At 38.5% G+C, this 25,365-nt stretch overlaps 1 protein-coding gene across 1 annotated transcript in view; it reads right to left on the bottom strand.

The window, feature by feature from the left end:
- Positions 1-3,965: 3,965 nt before the first annotated feature.
- The window catches only part of CFAP99 (cilia and flagella associated protein 99), a 56,327-nt gene continuing 34,927 nt past the window's right edge, over positions 3,966-25,365 (bottom strand). Inside the window, exons 9-16 of the mRNA XM_040064882.2 lie at positions 24,404-24,463; positions 20,338-20,426; positions 17,892-18,096; positions 16,258-16,399; positions 15,319-15,470; positions 11,743-11,948; positions 4,971-5,130; positions 3,966-4,376 (exon numbers count right to left, since the gene is read on the bottom strand). Of these exons, the coding sequence (XP_039920816.1) occupies positions 4,209-4,376; positions 4,971-5,130; positions 11,743-11,948; positions 15,319-15,470; positions 16,258-16,399; positions 17,892-18,096; positions 20,338-20,426; positions 24,404-24,463 (1,182 nt within the window). The 3' untranslated portion in view covers positions 3,966-4,208. The remainder of the gene's footprint in view (positions 4,377-4,970; positions 5,131-11,742; positions 11,949-15,318; positions 15,471-16,257; positions 16,400-17,891; positions 18,097-20,337; positions 20,427-24,403; positions 24,464-25,365) is intronic.

The following is a 25,365-nucleotide window of genomic DNA, read 5'->3' as shown; positions in this document are numbered from 1 at the left end:
AGGGGTGCAGGGAAAGTACGGGACGGGATGAATGTAACATTCGAACCACAGAATCAGTGCATTTACGATTGGGTTTTAGGGTACAACAGTACATTAAACAGATAACTAACAGATAACATTGATACATAGAACAGAGGATACCCACAACTAACTACTAACTGCTAATAACTAATGGCCTGGACCCTTTGTTAAAATCTTTATCTTTCTCACTTCAGGAGCATTGAGCAGCTTTTGTACCAAGGGCGAAAACCAAGACCTTATACGGCAGACCACCAAGGGCTTCTAAAGATCCTCAAGAGGCCCCTCCGAGGCTCAGTGGGCAAACCCAGGCAACTTCATATCTAACACTTCTCTGATTAATATGTACACCACAATATAAGGAAAATAATAAACTAATAGAGGGCATCCAAAGGAAGGTGACAAAGATGGTGAAGTTCCTTGAGGGGAAGCCATCTGAGGTGCAACTGAGGGCTCTTGGTCTGTTCAGCCTGGAGAAGAGGAGCCTGAGAAGAGACCTCATAGCAGTTACAACTTCCTTGTGAAGGGAAGAAGAGGGGCAGACACTGATCTCTGCTCTTTGGTGAGTGACAGGACCCGAGGGAATGGCCTGAAGCTGTATTAGGGGATGTTTAGATTGAATATTAGAAAAAGGTTCTTCACCCAGAGGGTGGCTGAGCACTGATCAGGCTCCCCAGGGAACTGGTGACAGCCCCAAGCCTGACAGAGCTCAAGCGGTGTTTGGACAAGCTCTCAGAACAATCACATGACCTGATTCTTGGGGATGATGCTGTGCAGGGTCAGGAGGCAGGCTCAATGATATCCTTGTGGGTCCCTTCCAAGTCAGCATATTCTGTGATTCTATGATTCCTGGCTAATAAACACATATATCATCTTCAGCCAGGCATGCACATTAGGTCAAGTTACCCCCTGTGCGTCGTTGCTGTAATAAAGTAATGCCTGCTTCTTAACGCTGTATTGGTGTTAAGGAGTTTTATTCTCAATTTTCACTGACAAGAGCATGGCCGTGTCCAGTTTTTCCTTAAACACCCCCAGGGATTGTGACACCACCACCTCCCTGGACAGTCCATTCCAATATCAAATCACCCTTTCTGTGAAGAAATTCTTTTCCTCCGAAAAGCAAAAAACTGAGCAAAATTCATCAGAGCCATCAGTGTGGGAGATTGTTAACTTCTTACCCATGAAATAATTACTCCAGATCCAATATCTGGACTCATAAACGCTTGCAGAAGTGTTTCAAGGTCCTCACCTCACTATCAAAAAGGGTTTTCCCCAACAGTTTTACCTTAGTGCAATAAGCAACTGTCCTTCTCTGGATTCTTGCTGCCCTGTGCCTGGCAATTGGGCTGTTTGTAGATGAACTGGGAGCTTCCCCTAGTGACTTGTCTTCCCTTCTCCTCCTCTGGGTAAAGAGCGCTGGAAATTTGCACTAGGTATTTTTTCCTCTGCCATCTCAACATAACCACCTCTGTGTCTTTAATTTCATTTAAATAATAAAACAAGGGCAGTTTGGATTGCCTGGCATGGCAGTCACTGAGTGTGAGCTCTCCCTCATTCCTGACGCTGATGTGGAATAGGGAGCCAAATGCCACCAGCAGTGATCGTGTTACCTGAGTGGGGAGCGCTCTGTGTCCGTGCCTGTCACATGGCAAACCCCCTTGGTCTTCCTCGGGTAATCTGGGCTTTGTTACAGCTCCTTACACTGTAGTGGCATGTGAAGGCTCTGTGGTTTGACTGTTTGTGCTGAAAGGAGAGATCTCTGGAATGTACAGCTTCCAGCACTATAAATGTTTCCTTATGAGTCTGTCACTATGATCAGGCAGGTGCAACCTCTGATTTTGTTACTCTGTTTTGATGGTGGATGATTTCAGAGTCAGCCTTGTTCACTCCGGCTCCTCCTCTTGGCTGCAAATGGTGTAACAAATGTGTAAATGAATGAATCATGAGTTATTCATCCACCTGTGTTTCCGTGAAGCAAGCGTGGAGGCATTGCTCACTCAATTATCTGTGTGTGGCTGCACCAGGTGGTGGATGGTCCCTGCCACAGGCACCAGCTGAGGCAGCAAGTCACAGTGAGCTGCGTGGCCTCACAGCTCACCTGGCTCCAGGGGCATTGAGGCTGCTTTTGTAACACAGGGCTTACAAGTCCCACCAGACCTGCATTGCTCACCTCAGGTTTCCATGTACCACACAGGAATACCAGAGAATGTGCTCTAGAAGCCAGGGGCAGAGTGGTTCTGGATAGGATCTGTTGTGGCCAGCATCAAGTTATACACATTTGTCAGGAGCAAGGTGGTATCTTTTATGGTATTCTGTTGCAAGGCCTGCCATCAGTGAAAAATCAATAGGTTGTATTGATACAAAAATACCGGTATATGAATATATTGGTATTCCCTTCAAAACACATTCTTTTACATTCCTCAAAATGTTGATTCTGAAGATGACTTTATGCATCAGATCCCAGAGCAGCAATAGGACTACCTGTGACCTCTGAAGGCAAAAATTCCAGAGCTGGATTATTGAGATTCCTTTTTTCCTCAGTCCTTTCACTTGAGAGCAAAGAATATATAGAGAAGGAAATAATTCTGAATCAGCTTGATTGTAATTCAGTAAGAATTTTGAAAACTTGGTCCAAAATCAAAGGTCAAGAAGCCTGCAGTGTGATGGGGTTTTGAAATTTCCACTACCTCCATATCTGCTTAATGATGCTTTTTTTTTTTTTTTTTTCTTTTTAAAATTCTTACAAAAAAGTTTAAGAACTCTTTAGCCATGCAATATCCTAGACCATGAGTGTCAGCTGTTAATTGCAGGCTTCTGGAAAATTGAGATGTTAGAGTCACCAATTAACTTTATTGCTCTGGAATACAGTGTGAAAGAATGCTGAACAACCGCAAAGAAAGACAAACTCCCTGCCACCAAGGGTTTGTCATTTAAAGATATACAATACCATACTAGACATGGCATCCTAGTTCCTTTTTCTGTGTAGTTTTACTTCTATAATTCCTTCTTTTCACTCTCCTGTGTTCCTTGACTCCTGCTATGGAGCATGAGCCCTACCTGCATTACCTTTGTGGACTACTAGAGCAATTATTTGGAGTGAAAAATACAGCACATTTTATCAGCTTGTGGGTTGTGGAAGTGATCTTCACAGCTAGATGGCAATAAAAGAATTCCATTAGACCTCCTTCAATAAAAAGTGAGAAATGCAGTGTTGTGAGAGCATTAGAAGTAGCTGCCTGACTCTAATGTCAGTGATAGTCTCCTTCAATTTAAATATTTGCAATAGCCATAATTAAACACTTAGTAACTGGCATTGAGTTAAAATAGAAATACATTATATAGTCTTTCTGCTGGGCAGATTTTAATTCTGATTTATATCCTCCTTGGCTTTGTGCCTGGATAAGTTTTGTGATTTAAAGGCTGTTTTACACAGTATAGAAATTGTCAGAGGGCAAATGAACTTCTAGGTGAGTAAGAGAATTTTTACTTTTTCTGGAAGGAGCTCCCTAAAGAGATCAACGTTATGTTCTCCTTTTACTGTTCAAAGACTGAAGAAATCTACATCTGCAAATAGAGGGAAGGTCTGCCTGCGTCACTGAATCTAGACTGACTTCTGGAGGCTTTCACATCATCTAAACCTTCTAAACAGTTTTCCCCACATCCTCTAAAACAGTGTTGAAACTGACAATCCTCTTATATAGTCTCTGTCATGTAAGAAGACAGGTTAGGAGCTTGGGATGACCAAGCCTTCTGAAAAGATGCATAATGTAAACAAACATTCCTTGGAATTTTTATTCTTTTTTTTTATTTCTTGGAATTTTTTATTCTTTTGGAAAAATGAGTGTAGCAAACCATGGCATAGTATACAAAACCAGAAATACAGGTCTCGATATTCTTACACAGATATTTGCCATTATGCTGTAGGAGCTCTGATGATAAAGTTTCAGTTTCTTAAAGTTTTTGATTCTAGCAGAAAAAATCATTATATAATTAATCATTACATCACTATAAAAGAACATAAAAATTTATATTATATTACAATCCCCAAACAGGTTTTTATTCTTTTGTGCCTGTAAGACTCACATTTTTCTAATCACACTGTAAAGGTGAAATAAAGAATAAAACTCAACCTTGTAGTAAATAGGTAATCAGATATTTCCAGCAGGCCTGAATTTGTTCCAAACGTGTTTTTATTTTAGATCAGAGCGCAGTACACAGGCTTTGGCTCCACTTCTTGCTGCCACAATGAGCTCTCTTTTCTGAGCTGCTTCTCTGTCCATGAGGCCGTGCTGAAGGATTCTGAACTGTCTTTCCTGGCTCTCTTCCAGTTCTTTCCAATGGTTCTGTTGCAAAGAATCCTGCAGGAAAGACACAGAGATGATCAGACTGCAGGTGATAACAGTGGTTCTCTTTAGAAAATACACCGAACTTCTATTTGATAATCCTGCTGGCTGACAACATGGTTTGTTTGCTACACGATTGGGAAACTTGTTAGCATCAAACTCGGCGTGATGAACAGAAAAGTAAGTGGAGTGGTTTCCCAGTTTAAGATGACTTAAACATTGCTGCAAAACCATGGAAATGATAAACTGTAACATGCCTTGGGTGGGAGAGGGGTGAGCATCCCAGTATGGTGTGATGGGAAGCTGGGAAAGACAAGAGTTGGAGATGGGGTGAGATGCTGTCTTGATGGGATGAGTGTGTGGTGCTAAGAGTGGGAAGGCAGGTGTTGAATGGATGAGCCCTGCTCTGTGATAGCAGAATGCGTGAAAAGAAGGTGAGGTCAAGGCCACGGCTGAAGAAATTGTGCCTAGGCAGGAGGCAGGGTGGTGCTATTGCCAGCCATGTATGGCACCATCTGCCTCTGCCCCCTTGCCAGTGCTGGCAGTTGAGCAAAGGTCTGTGAACAGCAGGTCTATTGCAGAGCTTTTCTCCTTATGTAATAGCCAGACCTTGCTTGACACAATTCTGGTTTTCTGGGGGATAATCTTCAAGAGTCCTGCTTGCTTTTTACGCTCCATTGTTTTTTCTACAATCTTCTTCTGCAAGTTTAAAATGCGTTCATCTTTCATGAGCCTTTTACCAGACTGGGATTTTTTCTTTTCTTCTTGCCTGAAAAGTCAAAAAGAAACAATGAGAAGGTAAAGTAACATCCCACAGAATAAATCCATCTGAGCACTTATTACCTTGATAATAATGAATTTACTTTTGCTTCTGAGAACCAGTTAGAAGAGATTTAAATCATGTAACTTGCATGTGGTACTCACAATTTGCCTTTTGTTGTTTACAGAACAGCCTTACTAAACCACATAGAATAATTTTTTTCCCACAGGATACCATGATGACAATACCTGAAGTATTTCAAGCTTGACATAATGTTTTTGAGAAAAAAAGGTGCAAAACCTGGGATAATACGGCAGCTCTTTGCTTGTGTGAACTACAGAGTTTTCCTTATATGATCATTAGTATTCATCTTGATTGCTATATTTCTTGGCAAATAAAAAATATTTTTTTCTGTGTAATAATGCCCAGATACAGAATCAATGGGATGGTGATGTGTTAATTAAGGTTAGTTGCTCTGTGTGAGCATAAATTGATGGCAGCATGTGCAGCACAGGAGTAAGGCATACCAGAGACGTTATTGGATAGGCTTTCTTTCCCCTCCCTTCTGTTGTAGCCACTTTTCTGTCCCCTGGAATTTACAGTTTATCTGGTTTTACAAAATTTCACCCAATTGGCCCAATTTACTCACGACTTCTCTGTGTAGGTTACACCATGTTGGGACATTACAATTGCTTTTATTGGAAACCAAATAAAAACTCCAAATGACCCAGAGCAAAGTGCACCGGGGCACTGTCCAGCTGATTCTGTAGCTGTCGTTCTGTCAGTGGCAGGACTAGTTTTACAGACAAGTTGCCTTTTGAAAAGAAATGTTTTACAACTGAACTCTTTCCTTATATCTTGATTGTTTTCACTGTAAGACACACTTCTCAAGAAGCTGGTAGATGGGGAAGAAAGAAGAAATTCCTTCTGACGCTAAACCCACCAATTAGCCTTTAAAAAGCTTCTGTATCAAGAATCCAAGGATCCAAACACTTCTTTCATCTCAGGAGTGATGGCTTTTGCCTTTAGCTTTATCTATAGGAAACTCTCTGTGACAGCAAGTTTTCTTTAGTGCAGCCATTCCAGACTAGAGGTCCCCAAATCTTTAGGAACTTCATGAAGGGGAAATATGACCTGGGTTACATTCTGAAACTGTGAGTAAGGGACACAGTTAAGCTTGGCTTCTCATTTCCAATGGCTTTCCTGAGATACTTTCTGAACCCTTCTGCTCCTTGTGTCATGCTATCTGGTTAGGATAACAATTCCTTATCCTCTTTAAGACTGTGATATACGCTGCTACACGGAGAATAATTTCTAACACTATACTGTAAATTTAAAAATTGTTGTAATTAAGGACATGGTTTATTTCTATTTGCACTGTATCAAGGCATTGTATTCCAAAGGCTACAGGAGAATATAACAGTAAGGTTTTAAGTAAATACTTGATGATCAAATCTTGTCAATGAGAATAAACAACAAAACCTTTCCTTACATGCTAATCCAGGTTCTTGTAAATACAATTAAAGGAAATATAGAAGAGGTTTAACATCAAGAAGCAGCAGCAGCTCCTTCTATATTAACATTGTAAATAGCTGCTTATTTCCAGAGTAATATTCATTCCTCTTCTGCATGTAGTCTTGTGCCAGCCATATACACTATTGCAAAAAGCTGCCAGTCCCATAGATTTTCAGATGCAGCACCATATCACAACTGAAACTCCGAGAGAGGAAGGAATGGGGAAAAAAAAATTAAAATTCTGGTTTTCTGTTGTCAGCTGAGAACTTTGAGGGCTCAGGATAGAAAAACCTCTTTTGATCTCTGTCATCTCATATCGTGTACTTCCTAAGGAAGTAAGGTAACAGCCAGTCAGAATGGGCTAGTACACAGAAAAATCCTCTCCAGATCAATAGAAAATAAGGTGATATTTTAAGAAAATTCTTCTCAGCTATTTTTAAAAATGGGGAATTTGAAGATTTGCACAGAAGTTTTCTCCTATAATCTATATTTGGATCTTCATTTACATTTTCAAACTCCAGCTTTGCATTGAAAGTATAAAGAGACAGATGTATGTCAGCTCTTAACTGACTCAGCACTTATAGGAAGTTGAGTAAAAATGATCACTTGACCATTCTAGGCACCAAAATATCAAGACGCTAGGACTGTATTTATATGCTCACCTTACAAAATGAAGTCTTGTGCAACAAGTACTTCACAGTACCTTGCCTCTTTCTGACCTGCACCATATAATTCTAAGTTACTGCAGTTAGGAAAGTGAATGTATCTAACTGTTAACAGTTCACTATTAAGGCACTCACTGTTTTGTCGTTTAAGAACACTACACTATTAGAGTGCTTATTATTTTGTACTGCTGTGAATGATTTAAGCACTCAAAATCTGGCTTCCTTCCAAAACAATTAACTTATTAAGCACCTAATTTTAGGTGGGGAAATGATTGTTATTCCTAACAGTGTTTTCCTTGTTTGAAGTAAAAGTTTTGAAGCTGCATAATCAAAATTCAGTCACTGAATCACAGAGTGGCTGAGTCTGGAAGAGACCTCTGGGTGTCATCTTGACCACCCCATCTGCTTAAGCAGAGCCAGCTTGAGCTGCTCACCCAGGTTTGTGTCCAGATGGCTTTTGAACACCTCCAAGGATGGAGACTCCACAACCTCTCTGGACAACCTGTGCCAATGCTTGGTCATCTTCACAGTAAAAAGTGTTTCCTGATACTATTCTTGTCCTCTCAGTGGCCACCATTGAGAAAAGCCTGGCTTTGTGTCTTTTTACAGCTTCTCTTCACATCTTCCTATTTCTGATCCATCATTACTGATAAATTTCCCCCTTCGGTGTTGTAGTGTACCTCTACACTCGAGCAGGTGTTCTCATATTAGGAAAAGAGTTTAAGCTTCACTCCTTGAACTTTTAAGGAAGAAGAAATAGAAACTTTTATGCTCTTCTCACTGTAATTGGCCTAGTGCCAGGACAAAGGCACTTGCTGGACCCTTTAGCTGTTCCTCAAGTAATGCAGCTATTTTCTATTCCTATTATTTCTATTAGGCAGCAAGCCAAAAATCCTTCCTAGATCATTAAATACTTAAGAGAGAGCAGAGAGTCTCTGGGGCTTTTTTGGAGCGTCTTAGCAAGTGCAAGTGCACCTCCCTGCACAGTGCATAGCTTTTATTCTTTTGTTCTGTATAGTTTGTTATTTTCTCTTTAATTAAACTTTTTTACGTTTTCAAAACACCTCCAATCAAGCCATCTCACTAATTATTCTTAAGCCATTTCTAAGAAGTTGCTAGCAGCCCTCAAAGTTAATGAATCTTCACAGAGCTAATAACATCCCAGCCTTATGCAAAAATTCATCACTTCTGTTTCGATGATAGTGAAGAACTCATCACCTCCTCCTCCTTCTCCTGTTCCAGCTGCCTTCACAGTATGCCCACCCTTCCCCACCTCAGGCCAATAGAAAGGGGTTACCCTTCTCTCAGTGTGGTCAGAGAGGGATTTGAGCACTGGCAGGGAAAGTAGTGCTCTGCCATCTTGGCAAACACACCATCATTTGTAATCCAGTGCTGGGAGCCCAGCGTGCTACTCCATTACCACAGTGTGAGATGGGGATGTAGGGAACTTTTGAGGTGGTGGGAGTCTGTACATCTTCCTCATGTACAGGAAGTCAAGGAGGGTTAGTGCTGCTCTCCTCTGACAGCTTTCAACCAAGTGAATGGTGAGAGCTTGCAGTCCCAGTGGGAACAGCACAAAGTAACTCTCCCCCCAAAGCACAGATAATATGGATGGAGGGAGCCTCAAACCAACTGGTTGGAACTACTGTGTGATTCTTAGGGCATTAGACTGATTGCAGTAATAGATGCCCCTCACTGGAATGAAAGGGAGTTGTATCTCAAGTACACAGGCCTGTAATTTGAGTACATTAGCATGTATTCAAACACACACAAATCTGCTGGTGCTCTAGTTTGAAAGCTGAGAACAGAATTGCTTGGCCACTTCAAATGACAGTGCTGATTTTCAAACTGTGTGCAATTCTAGCCATTAAAGGGATGTCCTGCATATATACCATCCTGCAAGCACTCACAAAGCCACTGCTGTGATAGATGTCACAGCTTGCAGTCTATTAAAGGCCAATGTCTCTGTAATTTTTCATGTTCCATTTCTTATTTTGTTTAATATAGTTCATTATATGCTTGCACAATGTGCTTCTTTTGTGTTGATGTATGTCTGTACATGATATTGAAAGGAACCTGGTAGGGACCCGATTAAACTCCAGCTGTCACTAGAGCAGGTTTGCTTAGCAGAGTTTAGCTGCCATACTTTAGCTGATTAGCAGTAGCCTTCAACATAATGCAATTTAAGATAAAACACATAATTTTATATTGATGCATAAGCCTAACTTATGAGGACCATTTGTAAGATTTGCTGTTTTATCCCTATAATGATGAATCCATTCTGTAAACATAAAAATTAGCTTTTTGTATCTCCTGTGCAACATATCAATAATAGAACTCAAACAATTAATCACTCACACTTATTTGAGAGGTGTTTCAGGATTCAAGATCTGCAAATAAGGTTTAATACACAAAGCCCATAGTTTGTATAAAGAGAAATATAAACTGCGTGAAAGTGGGCAGCATTTGTAAATACTGTGGCCAGCGTCCCCTATTTTTGTATTAACAGAAATAACACCAGAGATTTGGATTCTGTATGAAAATGCATGAAATACACTCCAAAAGAACAACATTTTTGCTGTACTATAATGATGCCTTTTTATAGGCGTTACTTCCAAGTTACATACATAAATTGCCTAGGAACCATGAAAGGAAAATATCTTCTAGCATTTATAATGAAATATTGTATTTCTTTATTTAGAAAGCAAACAGGGCTCCATTAAAATTACTGTATAACTTATCAAGAATCTGACTAGATTGAATGATTGATTCAGAGGCTTGAAATTTAGTGTATAATTTAATTTGGATTCTACTATCTTCGGCATGCTGGTCTGTTCTAAAAACCATTTCAAATGACAGAACAAAAAGTGAATCAAAGCATCTCATTCAAGCACAGCTTATTTTGGGATCAGAACAATTTTAGTTCTGAATTAAGCCAAGGAGTCTAGTTTAAAGGAGCCCAGCCCTATACAAAATTCACACATAATACATCTAGCAGAACAGATGATTCTTTCAGCAGGTGCTAGTGAAACAGGTTTTATGTAGTACACAAGTTCTTAATGCTTAGTTTGCATGTCTGGTGGAAAGCAGTGGCTTGAGTTGCTCCCACAGGCTTTCACAATACTGAGAGTTTAGCAGTGAAAGTGCATTTCCAACTCCATTTCAGGTTCTTAACTCCTAAAATCTTTTCTTGATACATGCCATAGAAAAGAAGGTCACTGATCTGTGCAGTCAATCCACTGCAGTTGCAGTTATCGATTCATTAAATACATTAAACTATCTCCTCAGGTACTAACATAGTAAAACCCGAGTTTTGGAGATTAACTCTCAGCAGCAAACCAAATTAGAGCTGAGACGAGTGAAAACTAAAGGAATACATCAATACTGCCTTCTGTAACTAAGATGTAGAACTGGGTGATAAATGATTAACATGAATTGAACTCTGAGAAGCCACCTTTGGCAATAAACGTGAATCTAAGACATGTCTAAAAATATGCATTTGTGGCCTGATAGAATATACCTTCTGAATGTCAGCCTGAACATCGGTTTACAAAATAAATATGGCAAGACAAGGACTTAGCTCTCAAAGTCACAAAAGGGAAAAGATGAAAGACAATTTGAAAGAAAACAGTGGAAAATATTTAAGATGCAGTAAAAATCGTATAAGATCAAGAGGTGTGCCATGTTGTATACTTTTACACAGGCTTTCTCCTTCTCAGCTTCATTTGTAAATAGCTTTAACTTAGATTTTGAACCTTTTGTGGAAAGGAGCTGTCTTCTGCATAGCTGAAGCACCTATGATGGTTATGGATCCTTTATGACAATTATTAATAAAGATAATTAACAATAAATATTAATAATGAGTGCAGAATTTGATCAGAGACTCTTTAAGCAAAGAATTTCCTTTTTGATCTAATGCTGCAATGTATTTAATTTAAAATTTGTTATGGCTATCACAAAATCTTCATCCTAAAATATTTTTAACTTCTAGAATTAGTCCTTCCTTTTCACATTACAGATGATATTCAAGGAAGAAAACTACAGCCATAATATTGGTTTAGATGAGAATGAGAAACAACTTTAAGTGGCAAGCTAGAATGATTCTAGTAACATCAAATTAGTTCTGATTAGCTGAAAAGGAACAGAAGAAAGGCAAGATTTCTTTCTAAATATATATTATTGGCTCTGAATCCTGGGGCAATACTGTCAATGCTAGCCTATGGAGTGTCTTCAACCATAAACAATGAAAACGATTTGTTAAATCTGATGAAAATTATTTTCAAGAATTAAAAGGAAATCCTGGCCCTAGTGTAATTCTTGACAAAAGTCATACTGATTTATAAAAGGGCTGTACTTTGCTCTCTACTTGTTCTCCTCAAGGGCTGGCAAAATAATAATGAAATTGCAGTGTCTTAAATGTCACATGCTGTTTTATACTGACTTTAAAGCAGCTGCTCGTCCAAGTTCTGCTCTGAATTGGGAAATCTGGTCCAGTTTGTCTAGAATAAGTTGTTCCTTAGCTTGTTTTTCATGAATTATCTGGTCTCTCTTCTCTTCCTCTGCTGCCTTCTGTGCTTCCTTGAGTAGGGCGAGGCGTTCACGTAGTTCCACTATTGACATTTCACCAAATAAACCATGGCCACCAGTCTAGAGAACAGGAAATATAGGTTTAAATAACACTGTAAATACCAAGAGGAGAGTAAATGAGTAAAACCAGAATCTTTTGATTGTGTTCCAATTCACACTGCATATATTCTGATTTCCAGAAATATAGGGATGGTTCTAAACTAATTGGTATTTAAAAACTGTTTTTAAAACCTAGAGCATATATTTCATAAAACATTTAAAGAAAAAGCATTGAAAAAAATATAGACGATTAATCATAAGTACAATATATTTGCTCTCAAAAAAAATCTACTTGCCTTTTGGTTTTAATTAGATTTTTGAATTTTTAAAATGTGTAAAACTACTCTTTTTTTTTTTTTTTTTTTTTTAATGTGTGAAACCAGAACAGACTTTACACTAAAAATACGCATTTTTTATTTATCTGTTTCCCATGAATGCGTTTGATCTATAATCTATACCGATATCTACTATTTTTATCTGAAATGACTCAGACTAAACAATGCTGTGTACCCATAAAATTCAGATCATAAATCCCAAATTTAAAATATTTGAACCTGAATGTTTAATGAAGGCTTTTTAGTATCCACTTTGCAATGTGAATGATAATGAGATTCTGAGATCTATAGAGAGACTTCTGCACTTTAGTTTGCAAACAAAGATGGATAATTTCCTAACAGCTTTGTGAAGGCTTTAAGTTTTTGGCCTTTGCTCTTATATATTATTTTCCTTTCTTTCAAGTCCACCATCAAACCAGGTCCTTAGGTGCCACTTCTCATCTCCAGGGATTGCAGCTCAACCACTGCCCTGGACAGTCTGTTCCAATGCATGACAACCTTTTCTGGGAAGAAGTTTTTCCAAGTACCCAATATAAACCTTCCTGGTGCATTTTGAGGCCATTTTATCTTCTTCTGTCGCTTGTTACTTGGGAGTAAAGAGCAATGCTCACCTTGCTATTATCTCAGTCTGCCTGCAGGTATGGAAAACTTGCATAAACCCACACAAGTAGTGAGCTCCTGTGTAGCTTTCTTTGCAAAATTTAATCAATTTCACTCCAACTAATATTGTTCTCTCTATCTTAACATAGTTTTGGTACACACCTTTGGTGCATATCCTGTACCATGGCACATTAAAAGAATCCGCTTCTCATTGAATACTGAGTGAGTTGTTGACAGAATAGTAGCGACCTTTCTGCTTGTGAGCTTTTCCCAAAACTTCCCTGAAGGGGAAGGAAAAGAAACCGGAAAAGAGAAGGATGCTCCATCATAGATGGATGCTCAGACATTCAGTTTGCCTTGAAGAATTGACTGCAATTCAGCCCCTCTTCCCTGGTCTGGGATGCCATCTAAACAGTACAGTCAGATGCTTATCCTCCAGTGATCATTCTCTGGCTCTTCCGAGCAGTGGTCCACGAAACAGATGGAAAGCCAAGAAAGACGAAGAAGACAGTAAGGGGAGTGGGGGATAAGTGGCCAGGGGCAGTAAAGCCACAAAATCGAATATGACAAACAATCAGGCTTGGCTTTCTTTGCTGTAAGATTTCCAGTAGTTTTGGTCTCCATAGCTTCTTTTCCTAAAGCTCCAAAAGCTGAGTTAGTAAAAAGGTTTTTCATTTAGAAAAATCATTGGTTTTTCATTTAGAGCCTGGCCGTGCAATATTGTCTCAGTGGTTTGTGTTTCCGTGCTCCGCCTATCTGCCAGTCACCTAAACAATGGTCAGCAGTAGCGTCAGTAGACAACTGGTAAAAGACTGCACTGTTATGCAGTCTTTATTTTTACATAAAAATATGTACTTTTGAAAAAGATGTGCTACCACAGGTTAATGAAATAGTATTATGGTTGTTGTGATAGTTGGACAGGATGATCTTGAAGGTCTCTTCCAGCCTTGCTGATTCTGTGATCTCCTTCTCAGCTTTCACTTTAGAGTGATTTGCAAATAGCAAGTGCCATATTACGTTGCTTCTAGTTTATACTAGTCAGTGACCATTGAGTTGTATTCACAGGAAGTGAAAGGGAAGTGTTTTGCGAAAGGGTATATCTATCCTATCTAGCTAGCTAGCTAGCTATCAGTGGTAGTGTTTGAGCATGACAAGCAGACATCAAATACATTTAGGAAGGAGAATTTGCTCAAGGCACAGAGTGGTAGAAGCTGAATGTTGAGTGTCTGCATTTCAAAAATGCTCAGTCAAGCCAGTGAAGTAGTTTGTAAAATAAGAAAAGTTCTATACTCATGCAGTTGATACTGCTGGTGTTCAAGCAACTAAAGTACCATGAAGGGAAGAACAACTAGTACTTTAAAAATTAGGAAAATGAATGGGAATTTTGTGGACAAATACTTAATTGCACCTGAAAAAGGGTTTTGTAGAAAGAAAACCAGGGCAAGCTATCACCAAAAGTGTGCCCATCCACTAGAGTGAATAGTCAGTATAAAGGGACAGTGAAGTTGTGATATAAAATCACCGAATGATTTGAGTTGAAAAAGAACCATAAAGACCAGCTACTCCAAATGCCCTGCCATGGCCAAGAGCATCCTCCTGACCAGGTTGCTTCAAGCCCCATCCATCTTAGCCTTGAACACTTCCAGGGATGGGGCATCCACAACTTCTCTGGGCAACCTGTGTCAATGGATCATCACACTCATTGTAAAAAATGTATTCCTTATGTCCAATCTGCTAATCTGCTTCTGATTAAGTCAACAAATAAGATAACAGATTTCTTGATGCTGCCTAAGTCTGAGCATTGCAGAGCCCAATCTCAGGCATATGAGTTGTACATCAGCAGCAAGTCCAAGAAGTTTGAGATACAGTTAGTACAGTTACTATAAACTATAGACTCACACACACAAGTCGTTTACGCAGAATTGTAATAACTCGGAAGGTTTTGGGTTCTCTTGACAATCTCTTTCATATACCTGAATGCTGACAGTTTTGAAAGCGAAGGAAATTAATCTTGCTAATTACCATGGCCATCACCACTGCAGTATGACTAAGTGTAAGTCAGTCCAAGCTTTGTGTGGATTCTTACCCCGACTAACAAATCTTTGAATTTGTGAAGATGCATAGAACATCTTGTAATCACTGTCCATCCTCTTTTTGGGAGATATTGGGAAGCCCAGATCCTCTTGGCAAAATTCAAAGAAGGTTCAAGAGGACTAAGATTTCACTTGCCATCAGAATATTCTTCTTGATAAAATTTTCATTTTCTAGACTTTGTCAATGTTCCATTTCAGATCTAACGTTTGACATGCAATACGACAAAACACGATGTGTATGGGGTCGCTTTGCACTTCATCCATCCACACTGTGATATATCTGCAGTACACAATCCTTCTGAATGTGTGAAATATATACAATACACATTTATGTAAAACCAGTAGTTTTGCTTTTGAGCTTACCTCTGTTAAATCAACAAATTTGTGTCTGATGCTAGGTGTAGACTCAATAGCTCGTATTTGTTGAATTAGTTCGTATCTTTTCCTATTCTCATCCTCCTTTTCTTCTAAAGCTTGCTGGAGAAGTTCTCCACTTTCTTTGCAAACCTGCTGAACTGAAAAATAAGAATTGATCTCAGTTAGCTGTTTGCCTATTTTAACAAGTAGTCCAACTGGAGGAAAATTCATATGCATTCATGAATAATGATAGTAATACTGGTCTAAAGGTACTTGAGGGAGCAGTCTGGTATTGGTGGGAGGACTCATTAAAGAAACAAATGAGTACTTCCCACCTCCACCATCTATCCTTCTATTCAGCACATAAACGTACAATATACTTACACAGACACTTTGAGTTACTGCTTTGCAATTTCTGGTATCATTTGTACATACTGCTTTATTGCTTAAGCAAAGGATATTATAAAACAGAAAATATTCATAGTCTTCCAAGCTATGTATATCCTAGAAATAACTGAATTGCAAAGGCTGGTAGGCTCTGGTTAGTCCATTTTGGAGTGACTAAAACTCTTTGCCTGCCTCAATCTTTATGAATACAAGTATGGAGATAACACAAGCAGAGAAATCTGCATTTGACAAAAAGTAAAATCATTTACATGTGCTACTTTTAGCTGGAAGGGAAACTGCTTGTAGAGCATTAGTGATGTATTTCTCCTGTTTAAACAAAGAGTAATTCCTGTGACCAGTAGCTGAGAATTTCTGATCTACCCATTACCAGCTGATCCCTGGATTCATATTCCTACATTCATGGGAATGTATGAATCTGGATCTTTCCCTTAATTTCACTTTCCCTTCTGTAAAAATTGTAATTGGCCCACTAAAAGAAAGATGAAATAATTTGGGGATATTTGGCATCACCTCTCATTTTTCTGGCAATATATGTACCTATCTGTTGTTTGTATGCCTGGACCTTTGCTTTTACTTGCTTTACATTCTTGTGTCCTTCCATGACCTGTTCCACCAGCTCTTTCATTTCTTTCTGTTCCTGTAGACGTTTCTCTGCATACAGGTGCATCAGCTCTGCTTTCTAAATCACAAAAAAAACCATGTGAATACAACTCCTGATTTGTGGTTACCTGAGTACCTCAAATCTTTGAAACACTGCAAGAAAAATTGGATTCAAACTATCACATCATCCACAAAAGCAGTAAAGGACAGTGGCTGGGGATAAGAAAGAGACCCAGATTTTCTCAGACTGGAAATTGATTTTCTTAGACTCAGAATTGATTTTCTCAGACTGGATTCCTTGCTATTCTTCCTGTTTTAGATGGAAGACCAGAGTTTTAAAAGAAGAAAGAGGGTCAGCACCAAAGCTGAACTTTGGGGAATGGGGAATTGGTGTCCAGTAAATCTGGAGATCTACATATGGATGACATGCCCTGCTTGTTTACAAGCAAGGGAGCTACATGGAATTGCCTGGGTTAGAGCACATTTTATTTGCACATCCCCAAGTCTATTCATTCTGGGACATTTCTGCTAGCAAATAAAACACATATGCTCTGGCGTTGAAGTGAATATAACAATTGCAATGATTTTGGAATGAGTATGAGTAATCATGCTATGCTCAGTTGTACACACTAGGGTTCACCTAAGTTCTTGCTATAGTCTTTCTAACAAACGTGAAGACTCAATGCCAAAAAAGATTGAATGGTATTATAGGAAGAAAAGAAAAGAAAATTCAGCAAATTTTCCTTTTGTAGCATGGTCTTTATGAAAATTTTGTACATTTGTGGTCCCATTTTACGTTGCTGAGACACTGCACTGACATTTATGGGATGGTCAAGAGACAGGTACTGGCCTACAGGGCATAGCAACGAACTGGACAAATAGAAAAGAATGTGATGGTGGCTGTGAAAAGTTTCAAATCTATAGTAATTGGTGATTCTTGATCACCTCTTCAGTTTATAAGGAAAGCACTGGGAAAATGTGAGTTGTGGGGGGAAAAAAAAAATCTAGCAATGATTTTGAGAAACTGTGATTTGCCAGATTGAAAAGTGTGAAAATATTTCTTGGCATAAATATTCAGTTTTCCATATAGATGGATCCAAAGAAGGTCTGAATTTTCACCTAAGAAAGATCTAGGTGTGACAGATAATATGATGTAAGTTGAATTATATCAGTTTAAGTTTCATATATTTGGCTCTCATTTTAAGATAAGAAATCAGTTATATTTTGTTGATTTCTATGCTAATGGTGCCTAGTATCTAAGTATCTGTTCCAAAAGGATTTGCATAATGACAGAATGTAGGGGAGCATGCTTTGACCTTCTCCTGTTATTCAATTTACTTGGTAAGTGTTAATCAAATTTAAAAAAACCCAAAAAAACATGTAAAAATACTTTCATATATAAGCAAGCATGGCTGTATCTGGAAGTTATAGCCCTCTTTTTCCTTTGTTTGCAGACTCTAGTGAGTAAAGACACTGCATAGAATTTTACACCTCTAATAGCAGGTATCGTCTGTGCTATGATTTGCACAGATTAGTAGTCAGCAAAATTTGAGCATCCCTGGATGTATTACCTCTTCTCTCAATAGATCAGCTTTCTTCTTATTTTCTTGGATTACATTCTGATGGGCTAGAACTGCCTCTTCATAACTCAGCTTTCCTTGAAGCCTCCTACACTCTATTTCAGTCAGCTGTTCTTGCAAATCTTTTCCACGCATCAGTTTCTGCCATTCCAAGAATTCAGATAGGTCCCCAGCCCCTTGTTGCAAATCTTCAATTCTGCAAGAGAGAAGAAAAGAATATACTATTGTAGGGATCTGGCTTTGTAGCCCTGCCTTGGTTTGTAAAACAATTCCAGTAGCCTTTGAGAGAAAGTGTTTGATCTCTGCAGAGAAAAAAAGGCAGTCATCACAAAGTCGTTTGACAGATATATTTTAATTCCAGTCTAAGAGGTATTCCTACTATGTGTAAAGCCTGAGAAAGCCAGACTGGAAGAAAGTGCATGAAAGTATGGACCTGCAAGTTTTCAGTAAAACAAAGCCCCAAGAGAGGGCAAACTTTAGCTATGTATGGATTCTTGTAAGGAGCAGAGAGAATCAGGCTAAAGGGATGTACATTTTCTCAGAGGACTGCTTTGCTTAGAGGTATAAAAAAGAAATAACTTTTCTCTTTGGCAATATTCTTGTTCACTTTAACATAGAGAACAAAAACCTTCTGCTTAACACTATTTCTGTTTTGTATTTTGTCACTTAAGTAATATTGCTGTAATGATGCAAAGAAGTGTTCAGCTGTTAAGCAGAGTCACATCCCTGTTTTTTGTGCTCAGCTGAGAGAGAAGAACATAGTAAAGCCCTGGGGCAGGCCCATCAAAGTCCTGCAGCAGAGGAGGGAATGAGCCAATAATTAGGGCACAGACAGGCATGGAGTGAATTGCCTCCTACTGCTGCTCCCCAATGCATATACATGTGATACCTCCATACATAGAGAGATTTATCTCTCTCTATATATATCTGTTTTGTGTTAAATGCAGCTGAAGTTTAAAACTCACTAAGATAAAATAGTGGCAAGTTACAGGGAACTATTCCTTTGCTGAGTGGAGCAAATTCTGACAGCTAGAGTGAACAGTAGCATATGTAACGTGGATGAACCTCAATATATGTGAATAGCTGATAAAAGAACCTGAGTGATGTTTAATACTTACCTGCTAAAATCCTGATGCATGAACCAAAACCTGCTAGGTTCAAAGATCAAATCCAAATTTACACGGTCTTTCCAGGACTTTAAATGCTATCAATATTTAGTGCTTAGCCTGCTAAGCCGGGTGGATTAGAAATTGTACTAAAGCAAGATGACATGATAGAAGTTTTATCTTTGTGAAGTTTTTTAGTGAAAATGTTATATGATTCTAGCTGTAGGATACAACCTTCAGTGGCCATCCAGGAGTCACCCTCTCCCTAGTAAACGTCCTCTGAAAACCTGTGTTGCTGACATAAGGAGGAATCCTTATATCAGGATTTCTTAGAGTGCTAAATGCACAAAAGGACCTGCAACCTCAACCTCTTATTACCCTCCCTCCCCACACCCCTGGATTCAGTGCTTGTGTTCAAAGACAGCTCTGCTGCAGTGGGACTGTCTAACCCTGGATGGGACTGGAGTGAAAAGAACTGTGTGAGGAAGAGCTGTGAAAAGTCCTGGTTGGTGTGTGTGTAGTTTCTTCCCAGGAGACACATTTAAGTCTGGATTAAGAGCCTTGGTCCTTGCCTAAGCTCCTCCATAGATCAGCCAGACCCAGCCCAGGGCGGAGCTGACCCTGCCTTCTTGACTTGGCTTCCTGGCTGGACCTTGGCCCAGACTCATCCCTTTGGACTCTTGTAGCACCCTTGGCTGTCCCTGGCCCTGGATCTGTCCTGCTGCCTGCCAGGGTACTGTGGAACTGCTGTCAGTGAGGACACTGTCCCTGCATGTCCTGCTGTCACTCTCAGCTCTTGTCTTATCTTGCTTTAAGGAACACCACATTCTTAGTGTGATATCTTACTGTGATAGAAATGGACAGGTATTTTTATGTACATATAAACAAGTTCAAGTATCGAACTCGGCATGTAGTTGACCACAACCATTGAAGGAAGTGGAGATATGTGAAATTATTTAGCTTAATATGGATGCATCTTGTACAAAGGACACAGAAATAGATGTGTATTCAGGTCATTATTTAGTCTGGAGAATTGGAATAAATATAAAAGTGATCCCTGTTGTAAGTGGACACCAGCCAGAGTGCTAAATCAGAACACAGTAACACTGTATAGCATCTACACAAAAAGAATTACTTTACTGTAAACTTTTTCTTCAGTCCACTTCAATCCACTTCTCTCTTCATTTGTCAACTCTTTTTATGGAATAGAATGCCCTACAACAGATCTGTTTGTTTAGTTTACCTGGAATTTTAGTTAATTATTTTTGATGTGGTTCATTATTCTATATGCAGGGATGTGAAAAGCAATCCTAGGTGGAATGTGGTCATACCTTTTGAACTCCTCTTCCAATTTCCGCTGGTAGAGGGCACCCTCCCTCAAAATAGCCGCTGTGTTTAATTTAATGGGTATATTGTCAGTCTGTCAGGAAAGGGAATGTATAGTCCATAGTTAGTAATGTAAACCATAAAACAGAGTATAAAAACATCGCAGAAGGTTAAATAAATTGACCCAAGACAGCATAAATTTTGCTTAAAGCATTCATCTAGCATTAATCTGACATTCACAATGAAATTGCATGCTGCTCATAAACCACTCAAGCTGCTTAAGAAATCAGTAAAGTCTCCCAAGTGGATTATAAATTTGTAATCACTCTTGGACCATGTCAAATCCCATAGAATGTCTTCACTTCCTTTCATATTTTCCAGTGCTCATATACATTGTGCGAAAGGATTTGATCTGGTTTGGACAAAGACAAAAAACTGCCTCTCTGAAAGATGGTCAGTTAGCCAAAAATGGAAGTAAACAAAAGCAGCACCTTTCATAGCAAGATCTTAGAAGCATTTTATAAATAATCACTATTACAGTGTAGAAGTATTTCCAAGATGACTGCAATCACCCACTGCCATATTCATTTTCTAGACAGTAGAAGTGAAGAACAGTTCTCATTGACTTTCAGGCCTCAAGGTGTAACTTGGACTAGATCCTGTGGCTGCTTTGTTAGCTCTTCAAAGTATTGTGCTAAGTAAGACTGACTCCCAGACAACTTCTAAATACTGAGGGAGGAAAGGATCAATTTCTCTGCTAGTTAAAATTGTTCCCTGCACAGGTAGGATATTCAGAGAAAATGGGTCACCTTTGCAGACACATGTAAGAGACCTGATCTGAACCAAGGCAAAGCAGTGCTGCTGAAATAAGAACTGGGATCTTTCCTGCAGAAAACAAATCTTCATCATAACACGTTTGACTTAAATCCAGACAAATTCTGTGTTCAGAATTCAAACATGTATTTAAATTCCAAATGAAGAACTTAATGAGTAGCTGAGAAACAGATGCACAGAATCACTCAAGCTACATACTGCAAATATTGTATGCAGAAATATGAAGTCTCCTGAAATACATAACTGGAAAAAACATGTGTTATAAATTATATTAATTAGGCAGGTTGAAAATAGCAAACACATTCCATCACCTAGAATTCACTAAGTAAGAGGACTGTTTTTACACAGATAGCATATTTTAATGCAAAAAATTAATTACCTGTCAGTTTCTTGCCAAAATGATGATAACTTGAAGAATTTAGGAAAAGAATCCAATGCATTTTATTTCTTTTGTTTGCCTTACTATGACTTCTTTAATGCCCAATGACATTCTGCCTTTTGATCTGTGTCTCAACACATCTCAAAGCCTTCTGCATTATATGAACAGTTTGTATTTTATGCCTGTAGTGTGTATAAAAGGTTTCCTTAGAGAAGACATTTTCTCTGACACATATAGATGTTTCCATACTTTTGACAGTTTTCTGTGTCTACAGATTTCATGTCCTGTATTTACCAACTATAGTTTGGATAGAGAACTGAACTAAGAATGATTTAAACTTTAGTTTCACAGTTTATTGACCAGAAATCTGACTGACGATGAAACAAAAATATGGCAATATAATCAAAATAACTAGGACTCCCAAGACATGTGCAGGTGGGTATAAGTAAAATAACTGAATAGATTCTTCTATGTCATACAGTATCAAGGAAGTTCTGAATTTTACTAATTCTCTTCCTGTTGTGAGATAGCTTCCCCTTTTTCAAGATGAGAAAATGGAATTAAGTGGGAAAATTACAGAACACTAACTCCTGTGGAAAAATATCACATTCACTATTACCACCTAATGAACATGCAACAGCTCACCAAAACCAATAAATATGTAAAGAGCAAATATGATATGAGCAAGAGACAGACTGAGACAGAGTGGTGATGCATTTGTACTGTCTCATTCTCCCAGTGAAAAGGATGGATAGATACTTATGAACAGCAAGAGAAATAATTGCTGCTGCACATAATATGTGTCTCTAAAATGAAAAAAAATATAAATCTTATATTGTGGGTGTTCTAGAAAGAAGAAAGCAAAATACTAGTTGGTTAAAACATTATATAATTTCATTAATTTGAAGATAGATTAAAATTATATATATATACACACACACACACACACACATATATATATATATATATATCTATATATATATCTTGGCTAAACCATCCTCTTAGGATTTGTCTACTCAGAGTTGCACAGGCAGGAAGGCAGCAGGAATAGAAAGTATTTTAAAAGCCAATAACAATATGCCTATCTCTGCTTGAAAGTTACAGCAGCATCTTGAATATCACCTAACTAACCTTAAGGCAAATGTGTTTAGACAAGATAAAACTGTTTATGCATCTAGAGGAGATACCAGCAAGTTTTAGAAGTGGCCCTAATCAATGCCAGAGGATGCCAGATCCATATATTTCTTGATGCAATTTAGGCAGATGGCTTGACTCTTGTTAGTCTGCACTAAAGTTTTATTATTTTATATTATCAGAAAGGGCAATGGAACATACAGAGTTTTGAACTGAGCCATGTAAATTACAGGTCACGTGTGTTTGTTTTAACTATGTAAATGTTTCCTGGTTTGGTTTTTTTTTCTCTTTGTGCAAAATGAACTAGGATCTGATTACCTTACTGTAATTTAAATGCTGCTGGACTGTAAGCAAGCAGACTGAGTAGCTGATACTGTTACTAAAGATAACTTCAGTGTGTGATAAATGCCAGACAGGCTTTAGAAATACTTGCCAGATGCCCATTCCCCCAAGTGGAGAATCAATCTTTTCACAGTGTTTATGAGCTGTACCTAAATACATAGTTTTAAAGAGTAGGCAGACTTGCTCACAAGTTATTTGAGACCACAATACAAGCACAGCTGAAATTATTCTGCATAAGAATTTGCTACAAATGAAGGTGCCGGATTGAACAATATAAGACTGAAGATTATCTCTAGTGCAGTTATTGCAGAAACAGCAATGTGAGTCTTCATATGTTCCACTGTTAAGGCTGAAAAGCTCTTTTCCCATGTTTACAATTCTCTGACCCTTGAAAATTCTACAAGAGAAGCAATCAAGTTAGTGGATTTCATGACCTCAGTACGTGTCTGAAGGAAACAAGGCAAACATCCAGCCTGATTGTACATTGTGTATCCAGACAGTCATTAGCTGGAATGATTGCTCAGCATTCTTTAGGATCTCATTTTGAAAGAGTGATGTACTGAAGCAAGATTCTTCTGTCCTTATGCTGAGTTCTTAAACCAAGGTTTCACAATTTTTTTTTTTTTTTTTTTCCTGGGGACAATTCTCATTTCATACTATTTTACATAAAATCTTTTCCCTTTGTAACTGAAAACACTGTTAAGGCTATATGGCTAGATTGTGTACACAATATGGTTACAACTGCTTGCAATTTACCTCAGGGAACCAAAAGGTTCAGGGATCAACCTGACCCCACCCAGAAGGTTTTGATCACCCAGTCTCACCCAGGACTCTCCACTCACACCATCTTCTCACTGGCCTGGGAGTCCCAGTTAGACTCAGAAATGGGTTTCAGTTTCCATTATGCTGGGAATTCTTCACTCCTGGTTGTCTCTCCATGTCTGTCTCCTGCTGTCATGGACCCAGGTTGCTCTTGTAGCTTTGTCTCCTGACCAGACTTTTGGGTGGACCCCAGATCTGACTTGTTACCTTGTTTTGCCCAAGGGTGACTTGCTGTCAGCAGAACCCATCCCTGCCACCAACCTCCTCACATTCAGATACTGTGTCCTTGGTGAGGGCACTGCCTGTGCTTTCATCACCTTTGGCTCCTTATTTCTCTCCTGTCATGGAGTAGTCCTGCTCTTGTCACTCCCTGACCATTTCTTTGTGGATTATTAATGGTGCATAGGACAAAATCTCTGAACCATAGAACCAATCTGTACCATGCTCCTGGCCAAAGACCTTAGTGTAAAAACATGGATTCGAGTTTCCATCATCACAAGATTTGCATGCGTGTCAAATTTTCAAGTACATATGACAACAGTTCCTTAAAGGTTACTCACCTTGCTTTGGATCTCTTGAGCCTTGAATGCTGGTTTACTCTCCATACTCTCATGTACGTTCTGTAGTTCAAACCGAAAAGACATTATTTCATTTCAGAAACAAATTTTCAATTACTCAGCAAAAGATATTAGGTATTTATCAAAACTAACACTTGAATACTCATCAAATATTTTTTGGAGAGTAACAAATACACAGGGGACGTATTTTGGAATTGGAATATATGCAAAAACTTGCTATGTACACCCAACCTAGTGGGAATACAACCATACAAAGGTATGTTGACTAAATCTACCAAATGATCAAATATTGACTAAAATAATGCTAAGAAGTAACAGTGATTCTTTCTTTGATTATGATATACTACTTACATGTATATATGAATATATTCAGCTTTTAACGGAAATAGGTACTGGGAGAACAAACTAGGATGTCAAAACACGCTTCCCGAAATTATTAGTTAGTGGTAGAATTCTACTGATGCTTATTAATTTAATGACATTAGCTATAGATACTGATGTAAAACTGTCTGGTATCATGAGGATGAACACAGTGAATAGAATATGCAGCACTGATGCTGAAAAGAATATATTACATACAAAGTTTGGTGATGTAACTGTGAACTGGGAAGCAACCAAAGTAAGGATTCTGTATAAACAGGACCAGCATTCCCTCAGATAGGCTGCTCTGTGGCATCAAAATTAATGGAAAAAGAATATGTGGATTTAGAGAAATATTGCCAATTTGGAGATTTGTTCGAGCAGTTTCACAGAAAGTTTGCTTGTCTCAAAATTAGGAGAACAATAAAGAAGCACCAGAAGTATAAGAAAAGACGGTTGTGCATTATGCATATAAAGAGGCAAATACAGGTACAGGGATATGAAATTACACTATAGCTATAAATTATAGCACATAATTCTTAAGCCCAAATAAATTTTTCAAATACTCTAAGATATCTTTAAAT

Source organism: Hirundo rustica, chromosome 5, assembly GCF_015227805.2.
Source record: "Hirundo rustica isolate bHirRus1 chromosome 5, bHirRus1.pri.v3, whole genome shotgun sequence".
NCBI classification, from domain to species: domain Eukaryota; kingdom Metazoa; phylum Chordata; class Aves; order Passeriformes; family Hirundinidae; genus Hirundo; species Hirundo rustica.
This window is presented reverse-complemented; position numbering and strand designations above follow the sequence as displayed.